Source organism: Pinus tabuliformis, chromosome X (genome assembly GCF_031772625.1).
Source record: "Pinus tabuliformis cultivar Carrire ecotype Pingquan chromosome X, CPIR1, whole genome shotgun sequence".
Classification (NCBI taxonomy): domain Eukaryota; kingdom Viridiplantae; phylum Streptophyta; class Pinopsida; order Pinales; family Pinaceae; genus Pinus; species Pinus tabuliformis.
In genome coordinates, this window is record NC_142308.1 from 715,563,383 (window position 1) to 715,584,591 (window position 21,209).

The following is a 21,209-nucleotide window of genomic DNA, read 5'->3' on the forward strand; positions in this document are numbered from 1 at the left end:
ATTCTTAATATCAAAACATTAGAGGGTTCTTTTAGTTTTCAGTCATTCAGGCTCATGTGGTCATTTAAAGTTTTTCTATGTGTTTGTATTCAAGGCTATTATAGTATCAGGCTTCGCCGAACCTTGTATTACGTTAATGGGATTGTCCCATTAACTTCTCTTTTGTTTAGTTTTTCATTCTAATATTCCTCGGCCTCCATTAAGATAGGTCACAGCCTCACAGGTGTATCACACTGTTATTATTAATTTACATTCACATGCACAGTGCACACAGGCTCACAGCATATAGAGGGAGGGGAAAGCTGAGACAGCATACATATTCTTGAAGCAATGGTCTTTCAAATTCTTCCAGGAATACTTTTTTGCAGCGTTTTAACTTTTAGCATTGCAAAAAAGTTGAGATTGTTAGCTTCAAGAATTTGATGTTCATCTTTGTGTCTGCATTGTCAAATTCAAGGCTAAGATAGATGGATCATAGATGTATGACTGCAGACATGCCACATTCAGCCCCACTTTCTGGACTTGCAAGAATTGCATGGTAATCCACAGTGGAAATTTAGTCATTGCAAGCTTAATTTGCAAAACTTGGTATTTATTGTATTTTGCTGGGAAACTAAGAGATATTTATATTAACGTGGTCCATATATGATATAGAGCAAAAAATAAATATCTACAAACTCTGTTGGGATTCTCGGAATAAGGGTTCTGTCCAGATCTCCCATCAGTATCCTCAGGGTTCCTCGATAAACTGAACCATACGACTTTTAAATGGTAAATACTATTAGAACAGATAAGCAGTGAATTTCATCTAATAACTAGACTTTCATTGTCTTGCACAAAAAAATGCCCAGAAGAATGGGTTACGGACTACACCAATAGAATGGATTATAGTAATTATAAATTTATACTATACACTGGATGTAAATTGATGGATTATAATTTATAATTTATACCAAGTACTAGATTCCTGAAATATGTCAGCTGATAGTGGAGATCGAGGGACACATATTATGCAGGGAGGGTTCACCATCAGGGCTACTTTGTCCTTCTCCTCTTTGATAATGAGTGGCCTGTGGTAGAGTTCTCCAAGGACCATGTACTTCCTGCACTCCAATCATTCCAGTCTCTTTAACCAGTTTTTGATGGTTTGTTAGTTCTCTTCTTTTTCTTTGTTGGCACATTCCAGCTTTTCCAATTTTCTTCACAATTATTCAACTTTGTCCGGAATCTCCAGTGAATCCACATTCCTATTCTAGCAAAACATGGCAGTTCTGGTTTGACCTAAGTTTTTTATTTTCCTGTCATGGTAATAGAATGTTTTTTAAAGCAATGTGGTTGGACTCAAAATTCCATGATTGCACCATAGAGCCAATTATCAATTATCTGTTGATGGTCTGCCAGAGTTCTCAAAAAAATTAAAAAAAATTACACCTCAATAAATTTAATCTTTCAGATTTTCGATATATCCAAGTTTAAGATGAATCTTGATTAACTTTGTTTTCTATATTTTATCTCTCACACCTATGTAAATAGTTATTTACTTTTTATTCAATTTAACTTTATATTATTTTAGATGGAGCCAACTTGTACTTTCTTTTAATGATAGGTTCATTATTGTTTATTTCGTTTATTCATTACTTCATGGCCATTTTTCATATACTAAGTGTAAAGCACCTCACCAATCTCCATAGATAATCAACCTCTATAACCATTCAATCTTTGAAATTAATTAGTGTGCTTGAAGTTATGGTTTCCGTAGCAAGATTATGAGATCATAATTTAATGAATTAATATGATGTAATATGCCGTTGCCCTCCATTTTGTTTAATGAACTTCAGACAATCAACTTGTACAGCTGCTATACCATTTAGTAACATCTTTGAGAATAAATTACACAAATGATATTATGTTTAAAACAGCAGGACTACTGGATTATAACTTGCTTGGTGAATATGATCCAATATGCCATCGCCCTCCATTTTGTTAAATAAACTTCAGAGAATCAACCTCTATAACTATTTATGCCAACAATTCAGCCTTACATGCCACTTTATTTCATTTTGCAGTCGTTTGGGCTGCTTTGACTTTTTAATGGAAATTCAATAAAGCTTGCTACCAATTTATAGAACTTATAGGCACAATAGGAAGTGATAATTACTGTTATTTAAATTTGAAATAATTGAAGAAATTGGAAAACTGAAATTTGAACAAGTTATGCATGATTTGAATGCTCATCAAAATATCAAGTTTTATTTGTATTTGAAAATTGAATTTCACTATTTTATCATTTATTTAAATTCGAATTTTAATATGCCATTGCCAACAAAAATGCAGACATATTTGTCATGGCACCTCCAAAGTCAACGGCAGAAGGATGGAAATATGTGGAGAAATTGGACGGGCCTCATGGGAGGCATTTGAAATGCAAGTTATGTAATAATGAATTTTTTGGATCTTTAACTAGAGTCATGGACCACTTACTGTCTGTCACTAATGGCAAAGGAGGTGGTGTTGAAGGTTGCAAGAATGTGTCTGCAGAGCTCAAGGAGACACTTCAGAAAGATTATGACAATATACAAAAGGCTAAGAAAGTGAATGAAAACAAAAGACAACGTATTCAAACAGAAATTGCAATGAATTACAATTCATTATCTGCACTTTCTTCAAGCACGGTTGGTGTTGGGAGTTCATCTCAGTCAAAGATCAGTAAATCAAGTGGGACAGCCACATTAAATACTCTTTGGAAGCCCATGCAGAAACAAGAAGTTGATGATGTTGTAGGTGATATGTTTTTTGAATGTGCAATTCCATTTAATGTGGCAAGAAGCCCTTACTTCATCAACGCATGGAAGATGATGGCAGGTTTTGGTAAAGGATGTCTCCCTCCTAGTTCTGAGACCATAAGGACCACTATTTTGAAGAGGTCAAAAGAAAGAGTTACAAACAATTTGCAGAAGATCAAAGACTCTTGGAAGGAAACAGGGTGCACAATTTTATCAGATGGCTGGTCAGATATGAATCATAGACCTCTTATTAATGTGTTGGTTTCTTGCCCTAAAGGGGTACTTTTTTTGAAAGTAGTTGATGCATTAGGGAATAAGAAGACCTCTGAATTTATTTTCAAGATTTTAGAGGAAGCTATTCTTGAGGTTGGAGAAGAAAATGTGGTCCAGGTTATAACAGATAGTGCTTCAAATTGTGTTGGAGCAGGAAAAATGGTCATGGATAAATACAGAAAAATATATTAGACACCTTGTGCTGCCCATTGTCTTGACTTATTGTTACATGACTTGGCAAAGTTTCCATGGATTAACGAGACAGTTTGGAGGGGGAAACAAATTTCTCACTTCATATTTAACCATCAACTCACATTGAGCTTGTACAGGAATAATGCATCTAGAGAGTTGCTCAGGCCTTGTGACACCAGGTTTGCCACATATTATATTACTATCAAAAGGTTAGTTGAAGAAAAAGGGAGTATAAGAGGTGTTTTTTGCAACAATGAGTGGGAAAAGTCTCATCTTTCAAAGGAAGCTAAAGGAAAGGAGTTGGAACAGGTGATTTTAGGGAATGCTTTTTGGGACAATGCTCAGAAGGTCTTAAAAGTATGTGAACCAATTGTTGATATGCTTCGCATGGTTGATAGTGATACCCCTTCCATGGGTTTTGTTTATGAGGGCATGGATCGTGCTAAAGAAGCCATTGCAAAATCTTTTAATAATGAGGAAAATGAGTACATTGCAATATGGGAGATGATTGATGAAAGATGGAAGATGTTGCATAGTCCTTTACATGCAACAGCTTGTTATTTGGATCCTAGACTCTTTGGGATAGAAAGAAAAAATGATGCAGAAGTCATGAATGGCCTTTATGATGCAGTTGAACGGTTGGTCCCTGATCAAGAAGAATGCAGGAGAATTAGAGAGCAACTCCGAGCATACAGGTTGGAAGAGGGAATATTTGCAAGGTCTAGTGCAGTACAAGATAGGCCCAATATTCCTCCAGGGAGATGGTGGCAGTTTTATGGATCAGAGACTCCTGAATTGCAACGTTTTGCAGTTCGTATTTTGAGCCAGGGATCAAGTGCCTCTGCTTGTGAAAGGAACTGGAGTAGCTTTAACCATATCCAGTCCAAGAAAAGAAACAAATTATTGTCTACAAGGTTGGAAGACCTTGTTTATGTTCGCAGTAATTTGAAGTTGGCCTTGAGTAGTGTGGCCAAAGATGCATCTAGTTCCTACGAGCCATGGTTTGATGCTGATTTAGAGCCAGAAGAAGATGATATTAGCACTGATGGTGATTCACTAGATGATCCAAATGTTGGAATTCCATCTATTGATGACTTTGATGATCACCATTCTAGTGCCTTTACTATGCCATATGCACATGATGATTGAGAGCTTTTTGATCATACTAGAGTCTAGTAGGCCATAAGTATAGACTATCTATGTTTTTTGAATTTCCTAGAACAATTTTATGGATTATAACTATTTGGCAATGGTCTTTATGACTTCCTTATTATATTAGCATTGATGATGATGAGCCAAATGATGGAATTCCATGTGTTGATGACTTTGATGATATTATGACTTTGATGATGTTTAAAATTTTGAAATTTGAAGATGTCCTACAATGATGTGTATGTTTAAATTTTGATCATGTTTTGATTATGTGATTTTTTAAAAGATTACTAGTATTTGACATTCATTTAAATTTTGAAGACTGAAAATTCTGTCATTTCTTTTTGCAAACTACTATTGTGTATGTTTACATTTAACTAGATGTTAGAATGATTACATTATTGATGTATGTTTACTAATAAGAATTTGTGTTCATGTGTTTATGGATTGATTTTGAATTTTCTATTATTTTGTCATATATATATATATATATATATATTGAAAAATATGTATAGTCGAACCTAATGCCAAACCTCATTCGAACCTGATCGGAAAATTCGAACTCGAATCGAACTTAATCGTTGTCGAACTCGAACCGTGTGACATAGCCGAGAAGGATAGTGAGTGGAGTGAGGGGAGCTTCATGTTGGACAACATGGCATGGATTCCTGGTATTGAAGCATTCTTTCATATCAGGACAGTGCTGAGGTCAGGGACGATTCAGTGGCACATATGGGACCCTGACACATGTTGCAGTGAGAGTGGGGAACAACAGTTAGAGAGGATGCTTGCTCAGGCATTGCTCGAAGACAAGCGATTTTTGGTACATTGGAGGAGCTTGCCAGTTGAGAATGCAACTGGGGAGGGCGAGCACATACTTCAACGTCTAGCACTGAAGTTGCTTGGGGACAAACAACATTTGGGAGGGGAGGACTGTCATGTCACTTTCTAAATTATTTTGGAGTAGTATTAATTTCTACATTTTGGGGCCAATTTTGGAGGTGATGGGGACCCATTCGATTTTATCAGGAGGCTAGACTTAGGAGAAGTTATTTCGATGTGGTTAAGTATACGTGGGGGTTACCCATACTAGGGGAATACAAATTCCGTAGTTCGATATGCATGGAGGGGAAATCGATGGTTAGTTGAGGGACCCACGATGGAGGGAAAAGTGCTCCACGAAATCTATATAAGGAAGGCAACGCTCCTCATTTGGATATCTTATCTTTTGACATATTGAACTCAATCTTAGTTGCTCGAGCTGCTTAACTGGGTTACTGTATTGTTTAGCACATGAGTGTCTTTGAGCGTAGATCTCACCCCTTGCTTCGGTGGACTTCGAGTGCTAGCCCTAGGAGGGAGTTCTTCTTCATCTCAGTTCATAGCAACAACATGGAGATGAGTTACAACAGTTGTAAGTCGAGTACCAGCAGCAGGGGGGAGTTACAATAGCGCGGGGATTGCGTAGTCACAACGTGAGGCACTCTGGGAAGTTGGGGAGATAGGAGCATCCTTTCATCATTTTTTGGACTATAGAGGGAAGCTACAAACAAGAGGGTCATCCTACACGCAACTCTCATTTCATCACATGCATGACTGTGTCATCTCCTTCATGATTGCGTAGTCATTGGAGTGAGAGTCGAGACTCTTTGGGGCAACACCATCTGGGGCAGTTTGGAGCTGGGGTGCTTGGAGATCATTTTGAGGGCCATTTGAGGAGGATTGCTAGAGTTGGGAGAGCAGAGATTGACAAGATCAGTCACAGTAACAGAATTTAAAATTGGAGGAGGGCCAAGTTGTGAAGGGTCAATTTTTGAAGGTTGGAACCAAGGGAAACCCTTTCTGGGTTTTGGGCAAGGATCACACCCCTAATTTTATAGAATTTTCTGGGGAGATTTGAGGGGTCAAACAGGGGTTCCAACTCAGCCAACAATTAGAGGAACTAAAGGGAATTTGGGCCAAAATTCAGAGGTCAACATTTGGCCAATTCCTTCGTGGGTTATTCTGGGTTTCTTGCGTAGAGGCTGGGATTAATTTCCCAAAATTTTCTCAACAATAGGGAAGGCTCTCACAACAGATCATTTCAAGCAACAACACCTTTCTAGGCAGTGACAATGTAGCTCTTGGGCCGGATTACCAACAGATTTGAGGAGGGTGTTCCATTGTTCATTTTGGGCTTTTGCTAGCTTGTCTAGAGCAAGCCCAGGTGCACACATTCCAGCACCTTGTTTTACACCTCTTTCCATTTAATAAAATGAGTAGACAACGTAGTTTGGTTGCCAATTCTATGGTCTGATGTAATTTTATGGTGTCGTTTTTATTGTTTGCTTTGCATAGCACTAGTTTCCCTTGTTTGGAACATTACATTCAGACTGGCTTTGTGCAGCGGTTGAGCTGCTACAGGATCAAACAACTCTGATATCAATTGTTATGATCAAAGTTCATATACACAACAAAATACTCAGAAGATTTGAAATATGTAAATATCCATGATAGGGCAAATATGTTTATGTAAAAATTGTATAGAAGATATGAGATGTGATGATTTGATTGCAACTGAGGGTCCCGTATATATACCTACGCAGGTACTCTTTCATGAATGGTCATGTCCTTAAAGACATGCTTCTTCAATACTAATTATTAGTTAATTAACCATTACTATTATGTATATTATTTTTATATATTTTATTCATAACGGTGGAATCCCTATAACTTTTGTAAGTTTGAATTCAGTATTTTAAATAATGACTGTTATCTTATTCACAGTGGGTAATGGAGAGAAGGGAATCAGAGTAGAAGAATGAAGAGTATATGTAGGGAAATCTGAACATTGAATCCTATAAACACTAAAATTCATTTTTCTAATCTTAAGCAATAAGGAGCAATGATAAGAATGAATTCTTATTTATCAGATACATATGATTGTAGTAGATTCACAACTTCTGATCATCCCTTTCTCAAGTGGTTTGTGATATTTACAAGGTAACATCATAATACATGCTTATTTTATTTTTGGGAATTCCACTGGTATAACTGTATTTTTTCTTGTTGAAATTATCATCATATTCTGCATACATTATATCATGTATGCAGATATTTATCTTGGTCCTTTCACTTTCTTATGTCCTGCAGAAATATTTTATTTTGAGTCTTTTTATTATATAATTAGTCCTTGACAGGTTTCAAGATTTAATATACTGGAAGAGTATTATATTAATCTTCTATTTTATTTTATTTTGTAGGTGTGTCGGAGGATGCTGTATCTGGGCATATTCAATTGCTCATTCCGGGAGAAACAGCTTGTTTTGCATGTGCTCCACCACTGGTACTTAATGCGATGCCTATATATATTCAACAATAACTCTGGTTCTTTAGGAATCACTTAGATTGAGAAAACTATATTTTCATTCAGTTGTTTATATTCATCCAATGAAGTCTGAAGCCAAATGTGGGTTGGCTGGTTGTTTCTTCTGCTCACATTGTCTCATATTTTTGTCCCCAACTTTGGCAATTTCACCATTTGTTATTTTTTAATATATGTATTAATTCAGTGTTAAGATGTACTTGTTCAAGGGGATTAAATTGCTGTTAATAGTCTATACTTAGTTTATGATACTGTCTTTTAACTGTAATGTTAGATAAGTAGAAGATCACTGAATTTATTAGAAGTGGGAAACTGAAAATGGTAATTCTCACAAATCAATTACATATCTAACTGAATAATGTTGCTACATACAAATTATCCATGATGTTTGTAATTCATAGTGATCCCTACAACTACATGTACCACTTCTGTTAAAATGCCTGGATCCTATACCTACATGTTAAACATTGTTGGCACATATATCATTTAATGGCCACCGTACATAGTAGATTGTTTTGATTAAGCAATAAATAAGTCAACATAGCTTATGGTGTTTTGTCACCCATGAGACAATTGGTTGTCCAACACTCATTTGGGACTTCAGATGTATTAGAATCATATTGTTCATTTTCGAATAACTAATTGAAGTGACTATTCTCTCTCATATTCTGTTGTGTATTTCTGTCAATATGTTTTGTATGTAATTCTGGTATGTTTTCAAGGCTGCGATGATAAAGAGTCAAGGAGAAAGTGGGTGAGCTAAAACAAGAGGCACCCTCAATAACATGGTCTAGAACCATTTGAGCCAATCAAATAGCATATCATGAAATAACCACCTCAACCGACTCAAATAGGTGAGTGGATTAATCAAAGAGAAGAGGTTTGCTCCATTAAAATGCTCTAAGAACCCACACCTGTGGAAGTTGAGCAGTTAAACATGGTGATAATTTTTGTGCGACAGATTTCAACGTCATAGCTAGGTCAAATTTTGCCCGATTTTCTGTCATAACCCTATTTCAAAAACCTTGTGGCCATTCTGCATTTACTGGCATTGATCTGACAATATTCTGGGCACTTTGTCAGAGGATAATTGCCCTGGAAGTTTGTCACCCCAAAAAGTGGGCTCTAACCACCTCAACAACCTCAAAAAATGGCCCATGTCGCACATGATGCTGTGGAGTCGTCATTGTCCAACACACTGTCATGGTTCCCGAAGCAGTGATAGGTATCCCAATGAAGTACATGGATATCATGAAAAATGGCAAGGATCCCAATGTTGATAGATATTTTTCAATATAGGTACACCAATCCTAAGGCAACATCACGGATCCCAATGCAGTTTCATGGATTTAACTCATGGTACAGAGATCCCAATGCATGATGTCTACTTATAGTGTTGGGTCTAATCACTTCACAAGTTATTAGTTGACACATGTGAACCATTTTCTTCTAACAACATCAAAACACAAGTTAATTTTACAAATTGCTTATGGGAGGACATTCTTATGCTTATTACATGTGACAATTCTTAAGAAGAGGTATTTTCTAGATCACTTGGTTAGAGATAGGTGATGATGATGAATAACTTATAGGAAGGGAATGGGAACTTCATGTGTTCACTCTCAAAGTAATATATGATGATGTAAAAGGTTTTTTAACTAGTCCTATTAGCTTTCAAGAGCTAGGAATCTTCATTATTTGCATATGCAAGTCTTTGAGAGGGAGATTTGCTTAGAGTTACAACCCCAACACTTTATTTGTTACCCCTTTTGACATTTTTCTTCGATTTTCTTGTCCTTCATTTAAATTTTAGATATGCATTTTTAGCATAGGACATAGGGGTTTAGACCTTTTTTGATGAGGTGGCATAGCTCTACCTTTATTATTTTTTTAACTTTATTTCAGTGTATATAATATTGTTGAGATATCGACGATTTGTAAGTATTGCGATACTTTCGGGGAGATGAAATATCGCCGAGAAAATATCACAATATTTTGTCTCCCCAAAAATATCGCGATATTTCCGAAATATCGGCGATATTTCGAGAAAATATCGTGCGACGATGCAAAAAATCGCCCGGAGACAGTGAAAAATTGCCGCGTGGCTATAAAAGTCAGATTTTGTTTTTTTTCTTTTTGCAATCATTTTCATTTCTAATTGCTGGAGAAGGAAGGGGAGAGCTATGTGCTTGTTGCCAAGGAGGGTTTGAGCGTTGAATAGCTATTATCACCACCAACAACGAAGATTTTGTTGATCTAAGCTTGAAGAACAGTGAGACAATTTCATTTCTTCCATTAACAGGTATGTTCAAATAAACCCCTATGTTAATTAATTTTTTGTTAGTTTTAGGATCATTTTTGTTTGCCTATTTGCCTACAATCGTTTTGCTTGTTTTTTTTTCCATTTGCTATGATTTCCATGCCCATGAGCAAATGCAAGGGTTTTAAGTTTTAACTTTTCTCCATATTTGGAGAGCAAACTCCATTTTTTTTTTAAACTTTCAAATACACCCTCTTATTGTCATTTATGGTTTTTCATTGAATTTACATTGCAAAATTGCAAATAATGTAGCAAAAAAACTATTTTGTAAAATGATGTGGTTATTACTTATTAAGTTATTAATTTCAAATTTCTTTTTTGGTGCCCTAGGTTTGAGTTAGCCCACTACAAAATTCAAATATGCCAAAAGCCTTGGACCCATTTTGGGAGTATGGGAACTCTGACGGTGGGACAAATCGGCATATCTTACATGTAAATTGTGTGGGACTAGGATGACAGGAGGGGTTACACGACTGAAATACCATCTGGCTAGACTCAGTGGACATGATGTTGGAATTTGTACAGTTTCTAGTCCGGAGCTTATACAAAAAGCTCTTGAGGCAATTGATGAAAAAGACAGAAAGGAGGAAGAGACAGAAAGAAACAAGGCTGAACGTGCAGGTAGATCTTTCGGGATATCTTCCCCTGATTTTGATGTTGAGGGTAGTGGGAGGGGCTCCACAGCCACAGCTGGCACATCAACACCTGCTACTGCTAGTGCAAGGTCATCAGTTTTTGTTCCACGAACAGGACATGGATCACAACCTGGCATAAAATTGCTTGTTAAAAAAAAGGAGAAGCAAGAAGCAGATAGAGTCATGGGGAGGTGTATTTTCTGGAGCTACTTACCTCTCAACATCACCAAAACCAATCCATTTTGGCAGCCAATGTGTGATGCTATTGTTGTTGTGGGCCCAGGGTACAAAAGTGCTACATATGAGGAGTTGCGGGGGCCAATTCTTCAAGTAGAAAAGCAGGACATCAACTCTAGATTGGCGGAGTTGAAAAAAACATGGGAAGTTACTGGATGCACAGTGATGTCTGATGGTTGGACAGATAGGAAGGGTAGGACTCTTCTAAATTTCTTGGTACATTGTCCTAAAGGTACCATGTTTATTAAATCGTTGGATGCATCAGAACATATCAAAGATGCAACAACGATATGTGAGTTGTTAGATGGGTTCATTTGGGAGATTGGTGTGCAGAATGTGGTGCAAGTCATAACAGACAATGCAGCTAATTATGTGTCTGCCGACAAGATGCTTATGGAGAGGCATCGCACATTGTTCTAGACTCCGTGTGCAGCACATTGTCTTGATTTGTTGCTTGAGGATATGGGGAAACTCTCCTTCATCAAGGAGGCGATTGATATGGCTAGGAGCATCCTCATGTTTATTTATAACCATGCTGTTGTTCTTAGACTCATGAGGAGGTTCACTAGAAACAAGGAGTTGCGGCGTCCTGCGATCACACGTTTTGCCACAAACTTTATTACTCTTTAGTGTTTGCTTCGATGTCAGTTTGAGTTGAAGCAAATGTTTGTGTCTGATGACTGGCCTAATTGTAGATACAGTAGGAGACAGGACGGGAAAGCCATTGCAAAAATGGTGTACTCTGAGACGTTTTGGCGTGGAGTAGAAGAAGCATGCTCAGTTAGTGAACCTATAGTAAAGGTTCTCAGATTGGTAGATGGGGAGAAACCTGCAATGGCTTATTTGTATGAGCCCATGGATAGGGCCAAGGAGGCCATTCATTCTTATTATGCAGACAAGGGTTCTGTTGGCCTTGATAGGCAGAGGATGTTATGGGATGTGATTGATAGTCGGTGGATAGGGATGCTTCATCGACCCATTCATGCAGTGGCACTCTTCCTCAACCCCTCATTTTCATACAAATGCGGCTTTGATTTTGATGGTGAGGTGATGGAAGGGCTCCATTCCTGTATTCATAGGATGGTACCTGATCCTGAGCTTTGTAGCAAAATCAATTACGAGATACAGTATTATCGGGATTGTGTTGGCCTATTTCGCTTTGATGATGTTATTAGGGAAAGGACCCTCTTCATGCCACGTAAGTGGCAAGTCATTGTTGGACACCTAATCCTCAATGGGTTAATGTGGAAGCCGAATGGACAAAAGGAGTCCAAGAGACCTTGGGATGTGAAACCCAACGGTCACAATATGTACTATAAATGTGTATCAATTGTTAATAAAAAATGCACTCTCATGTTTTATCCTTTAGATTATGCTGGTTGCCCATGTGTGTTTAACATGGTATCAGAGCAGGCGTATTCCTCCCCTGCATAATTAAGTTGAGCCATTTGTTTTATGGCCTTTCTATGCAGTTTATTTCTGCCATGAACTTCATGAATATTTTCTCATGAATATTTCTTCAGCTAAATTTTAGCTGCAACTTGTTAATACCTGCTGGTGTCTGGTGCCTGAAATCCGCTGATGACTGACATCTCTGACCCCTGTCTGCCATATTCCTTTTATACAGACCTGCGCCCTGTCTGCCACATTCACTTGAACGATGAAACGCTCCTCTGCCTGACACTGCCAGCGCTGTCCAAGCTGTCCTGACATGGAAACGGTCATGGTTTCATAAACGTTTCAGAAGCGCTGTGCATTCACCTGAATGAATCGCTGCTCCAGGTTGAAACGTTCCTCTGCCTGTTCTTCGTGCGATGCTGTCTTTAGTTTGTATCTCTAAGTTTGGGCGAGGCGCTTGGTGCGGTGAGCGTGGAATCCTCACCACTAAACATTCAAATCCTGTCTGGTGATTGCTGGAGTATGCATTAGAAATCGTTTTGGTATTTGAACGCTGTTATACGCATATTATTGTGGTTATAATACCTGAACACTGTTATACGCATATTATTGTGGTTATAATACCTGAACGCTGTTATACGCATGCGTGGAGATGACATGGTATGCGGCGAGCGTGGAGTCCATTGAATACGCGGTTTACAGAAATGCTATGTGAAACGCTGTTTTATAGAAATGCTATGTGTTAAAACACTGCTTTACATAAACTCTGTTATATATACGCGGTTTTCGTGTGCCTGTATAATTCGATGTTCTCCATAATGCAGTACTCTTAGCACTCTGGACTTTGAATCCAGCGACCTGGGCTCAGACAATAAGGGATGTATTATTTGTCACATTACCTGAGGATTGAGTTGTGTTTTCAGATTTAATTGTGCGGAGTGGGTGCAACTATTCTCCTCAGTCGTGTACTCTACTGCTCTGAGACAAGATCTGGATAAAAATCCAATTGTATGTTGCAAGGGAATAGCTGCTCATGAGCTGATAACGCCATTGATCAAGAGATGAAAATAATAGAAAATGTAGCCTTCTGTATTACAGAGTACATGGCAACAAGAAATGAAAAGCTGAATTCTCAAGAAGCTGAGACGGTAGATTGATATCTGACAGATCTGTTTCTTGCATAGACTTTGAGATGTCATCCACAGAGAATGGTATACTCAAGTCGTCATCCAACAAGAACAAATTTCCATGAGCATCGTTTGAATCTTCTGCCATCAACATTTTCATGCTTGCAATAACATCTGGAGACACACTGTGTGTGCCATATTCATCGTCCCAGTACATGGTACTGATTCTATACAATTGTTGTATGCTTAAAACCGGACAGAGATCGTGGGCAATTTCATCCAAATATTTCTTTGGCTTTTGATGTATAACCAAAAATCCCACTGCTTGTCTAATATGCTTGAGTGCATCCCAGGCTGAGCCTGCATACTCTTCCTTTGCTTCACAGCACCAAAGTTCTAGTTCAGCCAACCCTGCTTTTACATATTCTCCATTGCTAAATGAGCAGCATTCACGCCGTAAAAGGAGGCTGTTGAAAAGTTGTACATTGATGTATGCAAATGTCTGGGTAAATACCTTACGAACAAGAATAGATGGGACATAATTTCCACGCATAGTTTGGAGAAGATTGGTTAGGCTCTTGATAATGCTTTGCCAATGATTGTTGGATGCTTGCTGTGTGTTTGCATTTGCTTGGGATCGAGATATCTTAACTGCGCTTGCTCTTGGTGTTCTTGGGACCTGGATACATAGGCCAAGCAACACAGATATTTCCTTCTTAAGATTGTCACGGATAATCCCATATATTTTTTCAACATAAGCTGTAAGTTGCTATTTGAATAACAAAGCTGGATACTTCGCTTCCACTTGGCGTACAGAATCCAACCCAGCAATCATCCCACCAGTTCCAAATGGAAGGCCTATGCCAAATTTATTAAGGAGTCAAATTGGAGGCTGAAATACTCATTATATCCATAGGTGATCTGCATCTAAATTGTATTCCTTGTGTTGCATTTGCGAAGGGGACAAATCTAGGGGCCATTGCTAGTTGAGGATTTGAAACCAATGATGCCATTACTTTGCAAACAAATGTTAAATTTGAAGAATTATTGAGTTTTGACCTTCCAAAAAGGGGCTTGACAAATCACTGCGTTAAAGATACATTGTTGATCGTTTCAGAATTTTCCCGATTCTAACACTGGGTGAAGATACTTGATTCTCTTGAAGCTTTAGTTCAGCTATGAGAAATCAGTTTGCAGGGTTCGATCTAGCTTCCTTGCAATTGATTATATTTAGTATCTTGATGACACAAACCAGGCTCTACTAAGACTATCCACAAATTTCATTTGCAAAGAAAGTCAAAGATTGACTCTCTTTTTCACAGTGTGAGTAGTTTGAATAATTTGAGAAGTACATTAAAGCAGCAAGTCATTTGCTACATTGAAATTGGTACTGTACTGTTGACTAATATAAGCCAGAGGACCAGCACTGTACAGTTTGCTAAGTATTTGGACATATAAGGAGGTCTATCACTGTTGGTTCAGCGTGCTAGAGACTCATTCCAATGCCTATGACCTGAGCAAGTGTTGGAGCAACATTCTGGGTCTGAAAGTCCTTGCTGGAATTTACTCTCATTGCTTATCTTCATTGCCAGAAAGTGGAAAGTGGCAAGATCAGAGAATTGTGTTATAATTGTTGAAGTTTTGATAGCCATCATTTCTGATTTGAAAGTGAAGGAGTATTTGAAGGATCCAAGCAAGTTTGCAGTTGCTGCTACCCAAGTTGTGGTATTAAAACTCATTATAGTCTCTGTCTACATATATATGCATTGATTCCTTGATTCATTTGCTGCACATTTATAAAGGATATTACTGTGTACTGTGAGTGGGTATTACTTTTCTGCACTGAGTAGTAGTTGTGATTAGTTTTTAAGGTGTAAATCTGACATTGAAGAAAAAAATGGCTAGAATCAGTGAAGTATTAGAGTTCCTCAAAACTCTCATATTGTCTACTAATCATGATATATTAAAAGTCAGCAAAGTTTCTCTCACAGACATTCAGGTCTGTCTACAAAATGCACAAGAGAAAATTGATTTTTTGCAGCTTGAATCACAGCTACAACAAGAAGAGCTACATCAAAATAGACATCATTCTGAACCTGTTTTTGTTCAGAACATTGAGACAACCACCCATCAGCAGCAAGTCAATAATGTTACAATTCATTCAAATAAAGCAGAAGTTGTACATGCAGATGCAGAAACTCAATCTGCACTTCCCAAGCCCATCATCAGACCTTGGGAACAACTTGTCCACAACAAGCACAGAACTGGTCTTGGATATGACAAGGACTTGTCCTTTCATATTCCAAACTACTCAAAGCCCATTCAGTTTCAGAGTGCTGGATTCATTTATGACAGTTCACCTGCTCCTCATGACAGTTCACCTCCAGTTGTTCCAGATTCTGCCCCTCTTCCACAACAACAACAACAACAACAACAATAGATCGTGAAATGCCAACACTGTGACCGAGTTGGCCATTTGAAAGATCACTGTTTTGATCTTCATCCATGTAAGCACTATCATAAAACCAGTCATTCTTCACACAGATGCTTTAGAAACAAACGTCCTGCAAGAACAAAACTTCATCTTGGATGGATCACTTCTTGGCAATGGGCATCAACAGCCAAGAAAACATTCCAAACACATGTCAGAACTTGTTCCAGAGTATTGAACAGTCTTGCAGTTGAGTTTTCTCCATCCTTTCACCTTGTATCTGACAGGGGGGGAAATGATGGTCATCTACAAGCTTCAAAACCACATCAAGCGAGCCTGAGCCACAACCTGCCACACCAGTTTCAGAGTTGTAGCCAGAAACAAAGATGCCCGTGAACATGCCTTCAGTTGACAAGCTGGGACACTTCTTCTAGCAGAAGACTTCAACTTCTTGCCAGATTTGGAAGAATTCCAGGAACACAATTGAGAACACTTCCTCTAGTAGAAGACACCAGCTTCTTGCCAGATTTGGAAGAGTTCCAGGAATTGCATTAAGCATTCCAGAGTTGTTGGTCATCCTTAAACCATCACAAGTTGAAACTTCCCTTTTCAGGTTGAAGTTCTCCCTTTTATGCGGGGTGAGACCTCCCTTTCATGGTTGAAGGTTTCCCTCTTCAAAACAATAGGAGCACTTCCTCTAGCAGAAAACTTCAGTTTCTTGCCAGTTTTGGAAGAGTTCCGGGAACTGCACTAAGCGTTCCAGTGTTGGTGGTCATCCTTAAACCACCCCCCTTTATACCAACATTTCAGAGAGCACATTCGGCCTAGTGCTGCCATGCATTTTTGCACATTTTGTATTACAGCTCTCTTCTTGGACTCATACATAACCCTTTGGATTAAGGGGGGGAATGTTGGACACCTAATCCTCAATGGGTTAGTGTGGAAGCCGAATGGACAAAAGGAGTCCAAGAGACCTTGGGATGTGGAACCCAACGGTCACATATTGTACTATAAATGTAAATCATTTGTTAATAAAAATTGCACTCTCATGTTTTATCCTTTAGACTATCCTGATTGCCCATGTGTGTTTAACAGTCACTCATTAGAAATTAGAATTTTCAATTTAGAATTTCCTTACTTATAATTATATTTTTTTTGAATTCAATTATGTAACTTTTATTTGAAAGTTTGATTATGTTTTAAGTTTTTGAATTTTTTATTTCTTTCTTTTGTTGTAGATTTGGTGGCGAAGCTATGGTGCAAGGGCACCAAATTTGCAAAAATTGGCCATACAAATCTTGCGTCAAACATGTAGCTCTTCACGGTGTGAGTGCAATTGGAGTGTATTTGAGAAAATACACGCAAAAAAGCACAACAAGTATAACTTTGAGCTCCAGCCTTCAGTTGAGCAATTACACTTATTGTAATTTTTAATTTTTAATTTATGACCTTCAAGTGTCAAGAGTCAAGAGTCAAGACTCATTAGTTTTTTTGACACTCTTACAGGTTGGAGTTCACACGCCTCAATGATTTAGTGTATGTGCATTACAACATCCGACTTCGAGTGAGGCAAATAGAAGCACCAATGGATCCAGATGCCATTTCCTTAGACAATATTGATGTATTGTCTCAGTGGAGGGTGGAGTTTGAGGAGCCCATCTTGGAGGAGTCACCTTCATGGTTAGAGCTAGATGATCCATTAGAACAGGGGCAACAAGAGGAGGAGGACTCGGAGGAGGAGCAACACTCGGAGGAGGAGCAGGAGGAGGAGGAGGAGGACACTGTGGGAGCATCAGCATCAACACCATCTGCTATAGATATAGGAGAGCACAGCGCCATACCTAGCACTCATTATTTGACATTAGGTGCAGAGGCAGGGTCAAGGCCTTCTACTACTAGGGGTAGGCTTGGCAAACAGCCCATCATATTTTCCCATAAAAGGGGGAGAGGGTAGTGATTTCAGATAGATAGCTCCTAGTTTTATTTGTTATGCTACATATAACTCATGATGATGAGATACTTTTATATATGTGATGTTATTTTGTATTGGTTCTCCACATTTGAGTCCTTGAATGGACAATTATCAGGGATCAACAGGATTTGGTATCGCCTTTGATGTATCATTTCTATTTGACATCGTATATATCAGTGCCTTCTTCATATTTATGTGCCAATGTGTTTATTTCATGTTGTTATTGCTTTATATGTTTAAACATCTGAAAAATGAATATATTATGCATTTTTTATGCTTGCCGATATTTGCCGATATTGCCGATAAGATGTTTTCTGGATCCTCACCGATATTTTGCTGATACCGATATTTTCAACACTGCTTTATTTTACCTAGGCTTACATCATTCTTCAATCTGTTTGAGTAGACCTTTCTGGATGACATATTACAAGTCAATGATGAGTGGTGAAATATCTTTTTATCTTTTTATTAATGAGATGGAAGTGAAAAGGGAAAAATGAGAAGTCTAAGTATGGTTAGGATATGAGGTACACTAACTCAACTAGATTTCTAGTAGTATAACTCAACCCAAGTCTTGATGACAGTTATCTAATGACCATGATGTCCCCCATATTATGAGGAAAAAGGTAAGATCATGAGTGTTATGAAATGTGATTAGATCATACGTCGACATTTACAATGTTCACAAGCAACCAATGTTCCACCAAGTTAAAATGAATTAAGGAACTTAAAATGACTCTTTTTAACACTTCCATGCTTTTATCTCTGCTTTTACATTCTAAAAGCTAGACAGTCTTGTTTTTGAACACAAGTCTAAGCTGCACTATTCCAATAATGACAGGTAGTTGCATCTGGAGTAGATGAGCGTACTCTCAAGCGTGATGGTGTTTGTGCAGCTTCATTACCCACCACAATGGTAATGTTCTCCTGTGGGCTTTTGTTTTTTGGAAATTGAATATTTGTATTGAAGTTTAAAAAGTAATTCGCTTTACCTTGTGAAAAATGGTTAATGTATGAAGCTTTGATTTCATCCTGTTTTAGCATTGAACAGTTAAATATCGAACCCAAACTATTGTGACATGAAATAATCAAATGCCTATGGCTATCCTAAAATTTGTAAAATTATCTCTGTTGAGCTTAATAGATGTCCATATACAGAACAATACACAGTAGGCTGGCCAAAAATGATTCCTTGTCCGATATCAGAAAGTTGAATCTAATCTCACTGATCGATATTCATGAGCTATGACCCCTAGCTTTGCATGTGACAATAATATTCAAAGATATATATGTATATATATTTTCCTATATATGTATATATATTTTCCTATATATATATATATATTTGAAATGTTGTACGTATTACTTCATAGAACAAACTAATACTGGGAAATATTGCATTTTTTTCCTTTAACATTTGCAACTGGGGTTCTGCATCTTGACTTCATGTATGGGGTTAAGGCAGTCTGCTTGAAGAAACCACATGACTCAAAAGGTGAATATCAGTGATGACACTGAGTAGGGATACTGAATTTCTTCCAGATATAGATCAGGGCTGAAAGCACTTTTTGGTGCTGGAATATAGCCTAAAACTGTCTCTCCTTGGCTAAAAGTTTGTCTTCCTCAGACCCAAGGAAACATGGTAACAGTCTGAGACCCAGGGGCATCTAACAGAAGTGGAATTTTGCCCCGTTAGACTACCATTGGTTTATTTTTTGGGCCAGGTTTTGTCTCTACACAGTGATGTCGTTGTGCATTGGGGTCCTGTCAAAGTACCAGGGTTAGACTGTCAGCCTCGAGTACCAGAGCATTTCTGTTCCTTTGTTAAAGAAGTACGTGATATATAGGAGGATTACATCACACAAACAAGAGAAAGGGATTCAACATCTTGAAGGAAACCAATAATTTTGACTACCATAAGCAATGCCAATTCTTGCATAAAGCTCGTCAAATCCCCTAAGATCAAAAGGGAAGGATCCACTTGAAAGTAATTTTACAGTAATGCTTCTTTAGAAAACCATTAACAATAAGCCAATTTGTGTGCTATAAGAATTTTATTGGCAGCTTTCCCTAATAATCCAGGTGTTTCCCAAAAGAAGAAACTGAAATTAACCTTGAAAGAATGCTCAAAACATTCTGGCAGTCCAACAAGTCCAGAATACATGCTCATCCATTTCATTCTTATTGCTCAAAACACAAGCGACATTCACTTCACCAACTTAATGAAACTTTCTCTTGACAGTCAACCCTTGCTGGTGTAGAAACCATCCCCAAACTTTGTGTTTAAAAGAACCCTTATTTTTAGATGGGTTGGCGTCTCCTCAAATAGCATGCTAGAAGATCTGTCAGCCCCCATCTTTTTGTCAAGCAAGGGCCAATGTTGGATGTGTGCCTTACCATATCCTAAAGATCCTTAGGCACACAGATATAAAAGGGCTTTCTTTTCTTCCCTTTCCAATCCCCTTTAGATTAGATCCCATGTAACTACATTTAAGAAAACAACCTTCAGGAATGAGGGAGTAGAGGTCCTCCATAAAATGTGTTCAAACCAAGAGCTTTTGGGCCTAGTTTAGATCTTGTAAGGTGTAATGTTCCTAAGTAGGAATACAAGTGATATACAAGCATACAATCAGTTCAGCCATGGTTGTGGGGGAGTGCCTCTCCCCCCCTCTCGATCCCGCTCCCAATCCGCGCTTCGGGCGGGAGCGACTCGGGAGCGTGCTCCCTAAAATTTTTTCACTCCTTGCCTTTTCGGGAGCGTTTTGCCTTTTTTGCAATTTTTTTTTGTAGTAATGTTTGAAATGCAATTTTTTGAAAGAAACAAATAATTTTTGATTGGGGCAGCTTAATGATCAAGTCTATGTCCCTAGTATTGATATCCTATTCATGGTCATGTTAAATTCTTAAAGTAAAAGTGACTTAAATTTTTAACATTACCATGAAATGACTCAGGATGTTTGAGAGTGGTTCCGGCCTCATTGGATTTCATATGGAGAAAGTAGAATTTTAGATTTCATTCAAAATCCAGCAAACTTATCAGTTTTTTAGGATTTCAGGATTGGGGGATTGCGATGTTTCCATTGAATTTTGTCATGTATTAGGGTATGAAACTCGTATTTAATCAAGAGCACCAATCCCTCCATGTACCTTGATGTTAGTGACATTGGTTGTCGAACTCCTCTATCATGACCCTCCTAAAAATGTACGCATCACTCAAACAAAATCTTGACTTGACATGCTATGCTTTTTCTATCTTATGTTAATGCTTAGAGGGTGATATTAATGGCAAAGATCCCTATACAGATACAGAGGTAATGACAAAGAT

The 21,209-nt window shown here is 38.0% G+C and overlaps 2 protein-coding genes across 2 annotated transcripts in view; both read left to right on the forward strand.

Annotated features, from left to right (window-relative positions):
* The window catches only part of LOC149141963 (ubiquitin-like modifier-activating enzyme 5), a 479,516-nt gene that overhangs the window by 203,940 nt on the left and 254,367 nt on the right, over positions 1-21,209 (forward strand). Inside the window, exons 8-9 of the mRNA XM_089447610.1 lie at positions 7,643-7,725; positions 18,726-18,800. Of these exons, the coding sequence (XP_089303736.1) occupies positions 7,643-7,725; positions 18,726-18,800 (158 nt within the window). The remainder of the gene's footprint in view (positions 1-7,642; positions 7,726-18,725; positions 18,801-21,209) is intronic.
* On the forward strand, positions 17,163-17,879 carry LOC149141964 (uncharacterized). Its single transcript, XM_089446575.1, has 2 exons — positions 17,163-17,290; positions 17,419-17,879. Exon 2 carries the CDS (start codon positions 17,498-17,500, stop codon positions 17,864-17,866), a length of 369 nt encoding a protein of 122 aa, XP_089302701.1. The 5' UTR covers positions 17,163-17,290; positions 17,419-17,497; the 3' UTR covers positions 17,867-17,879.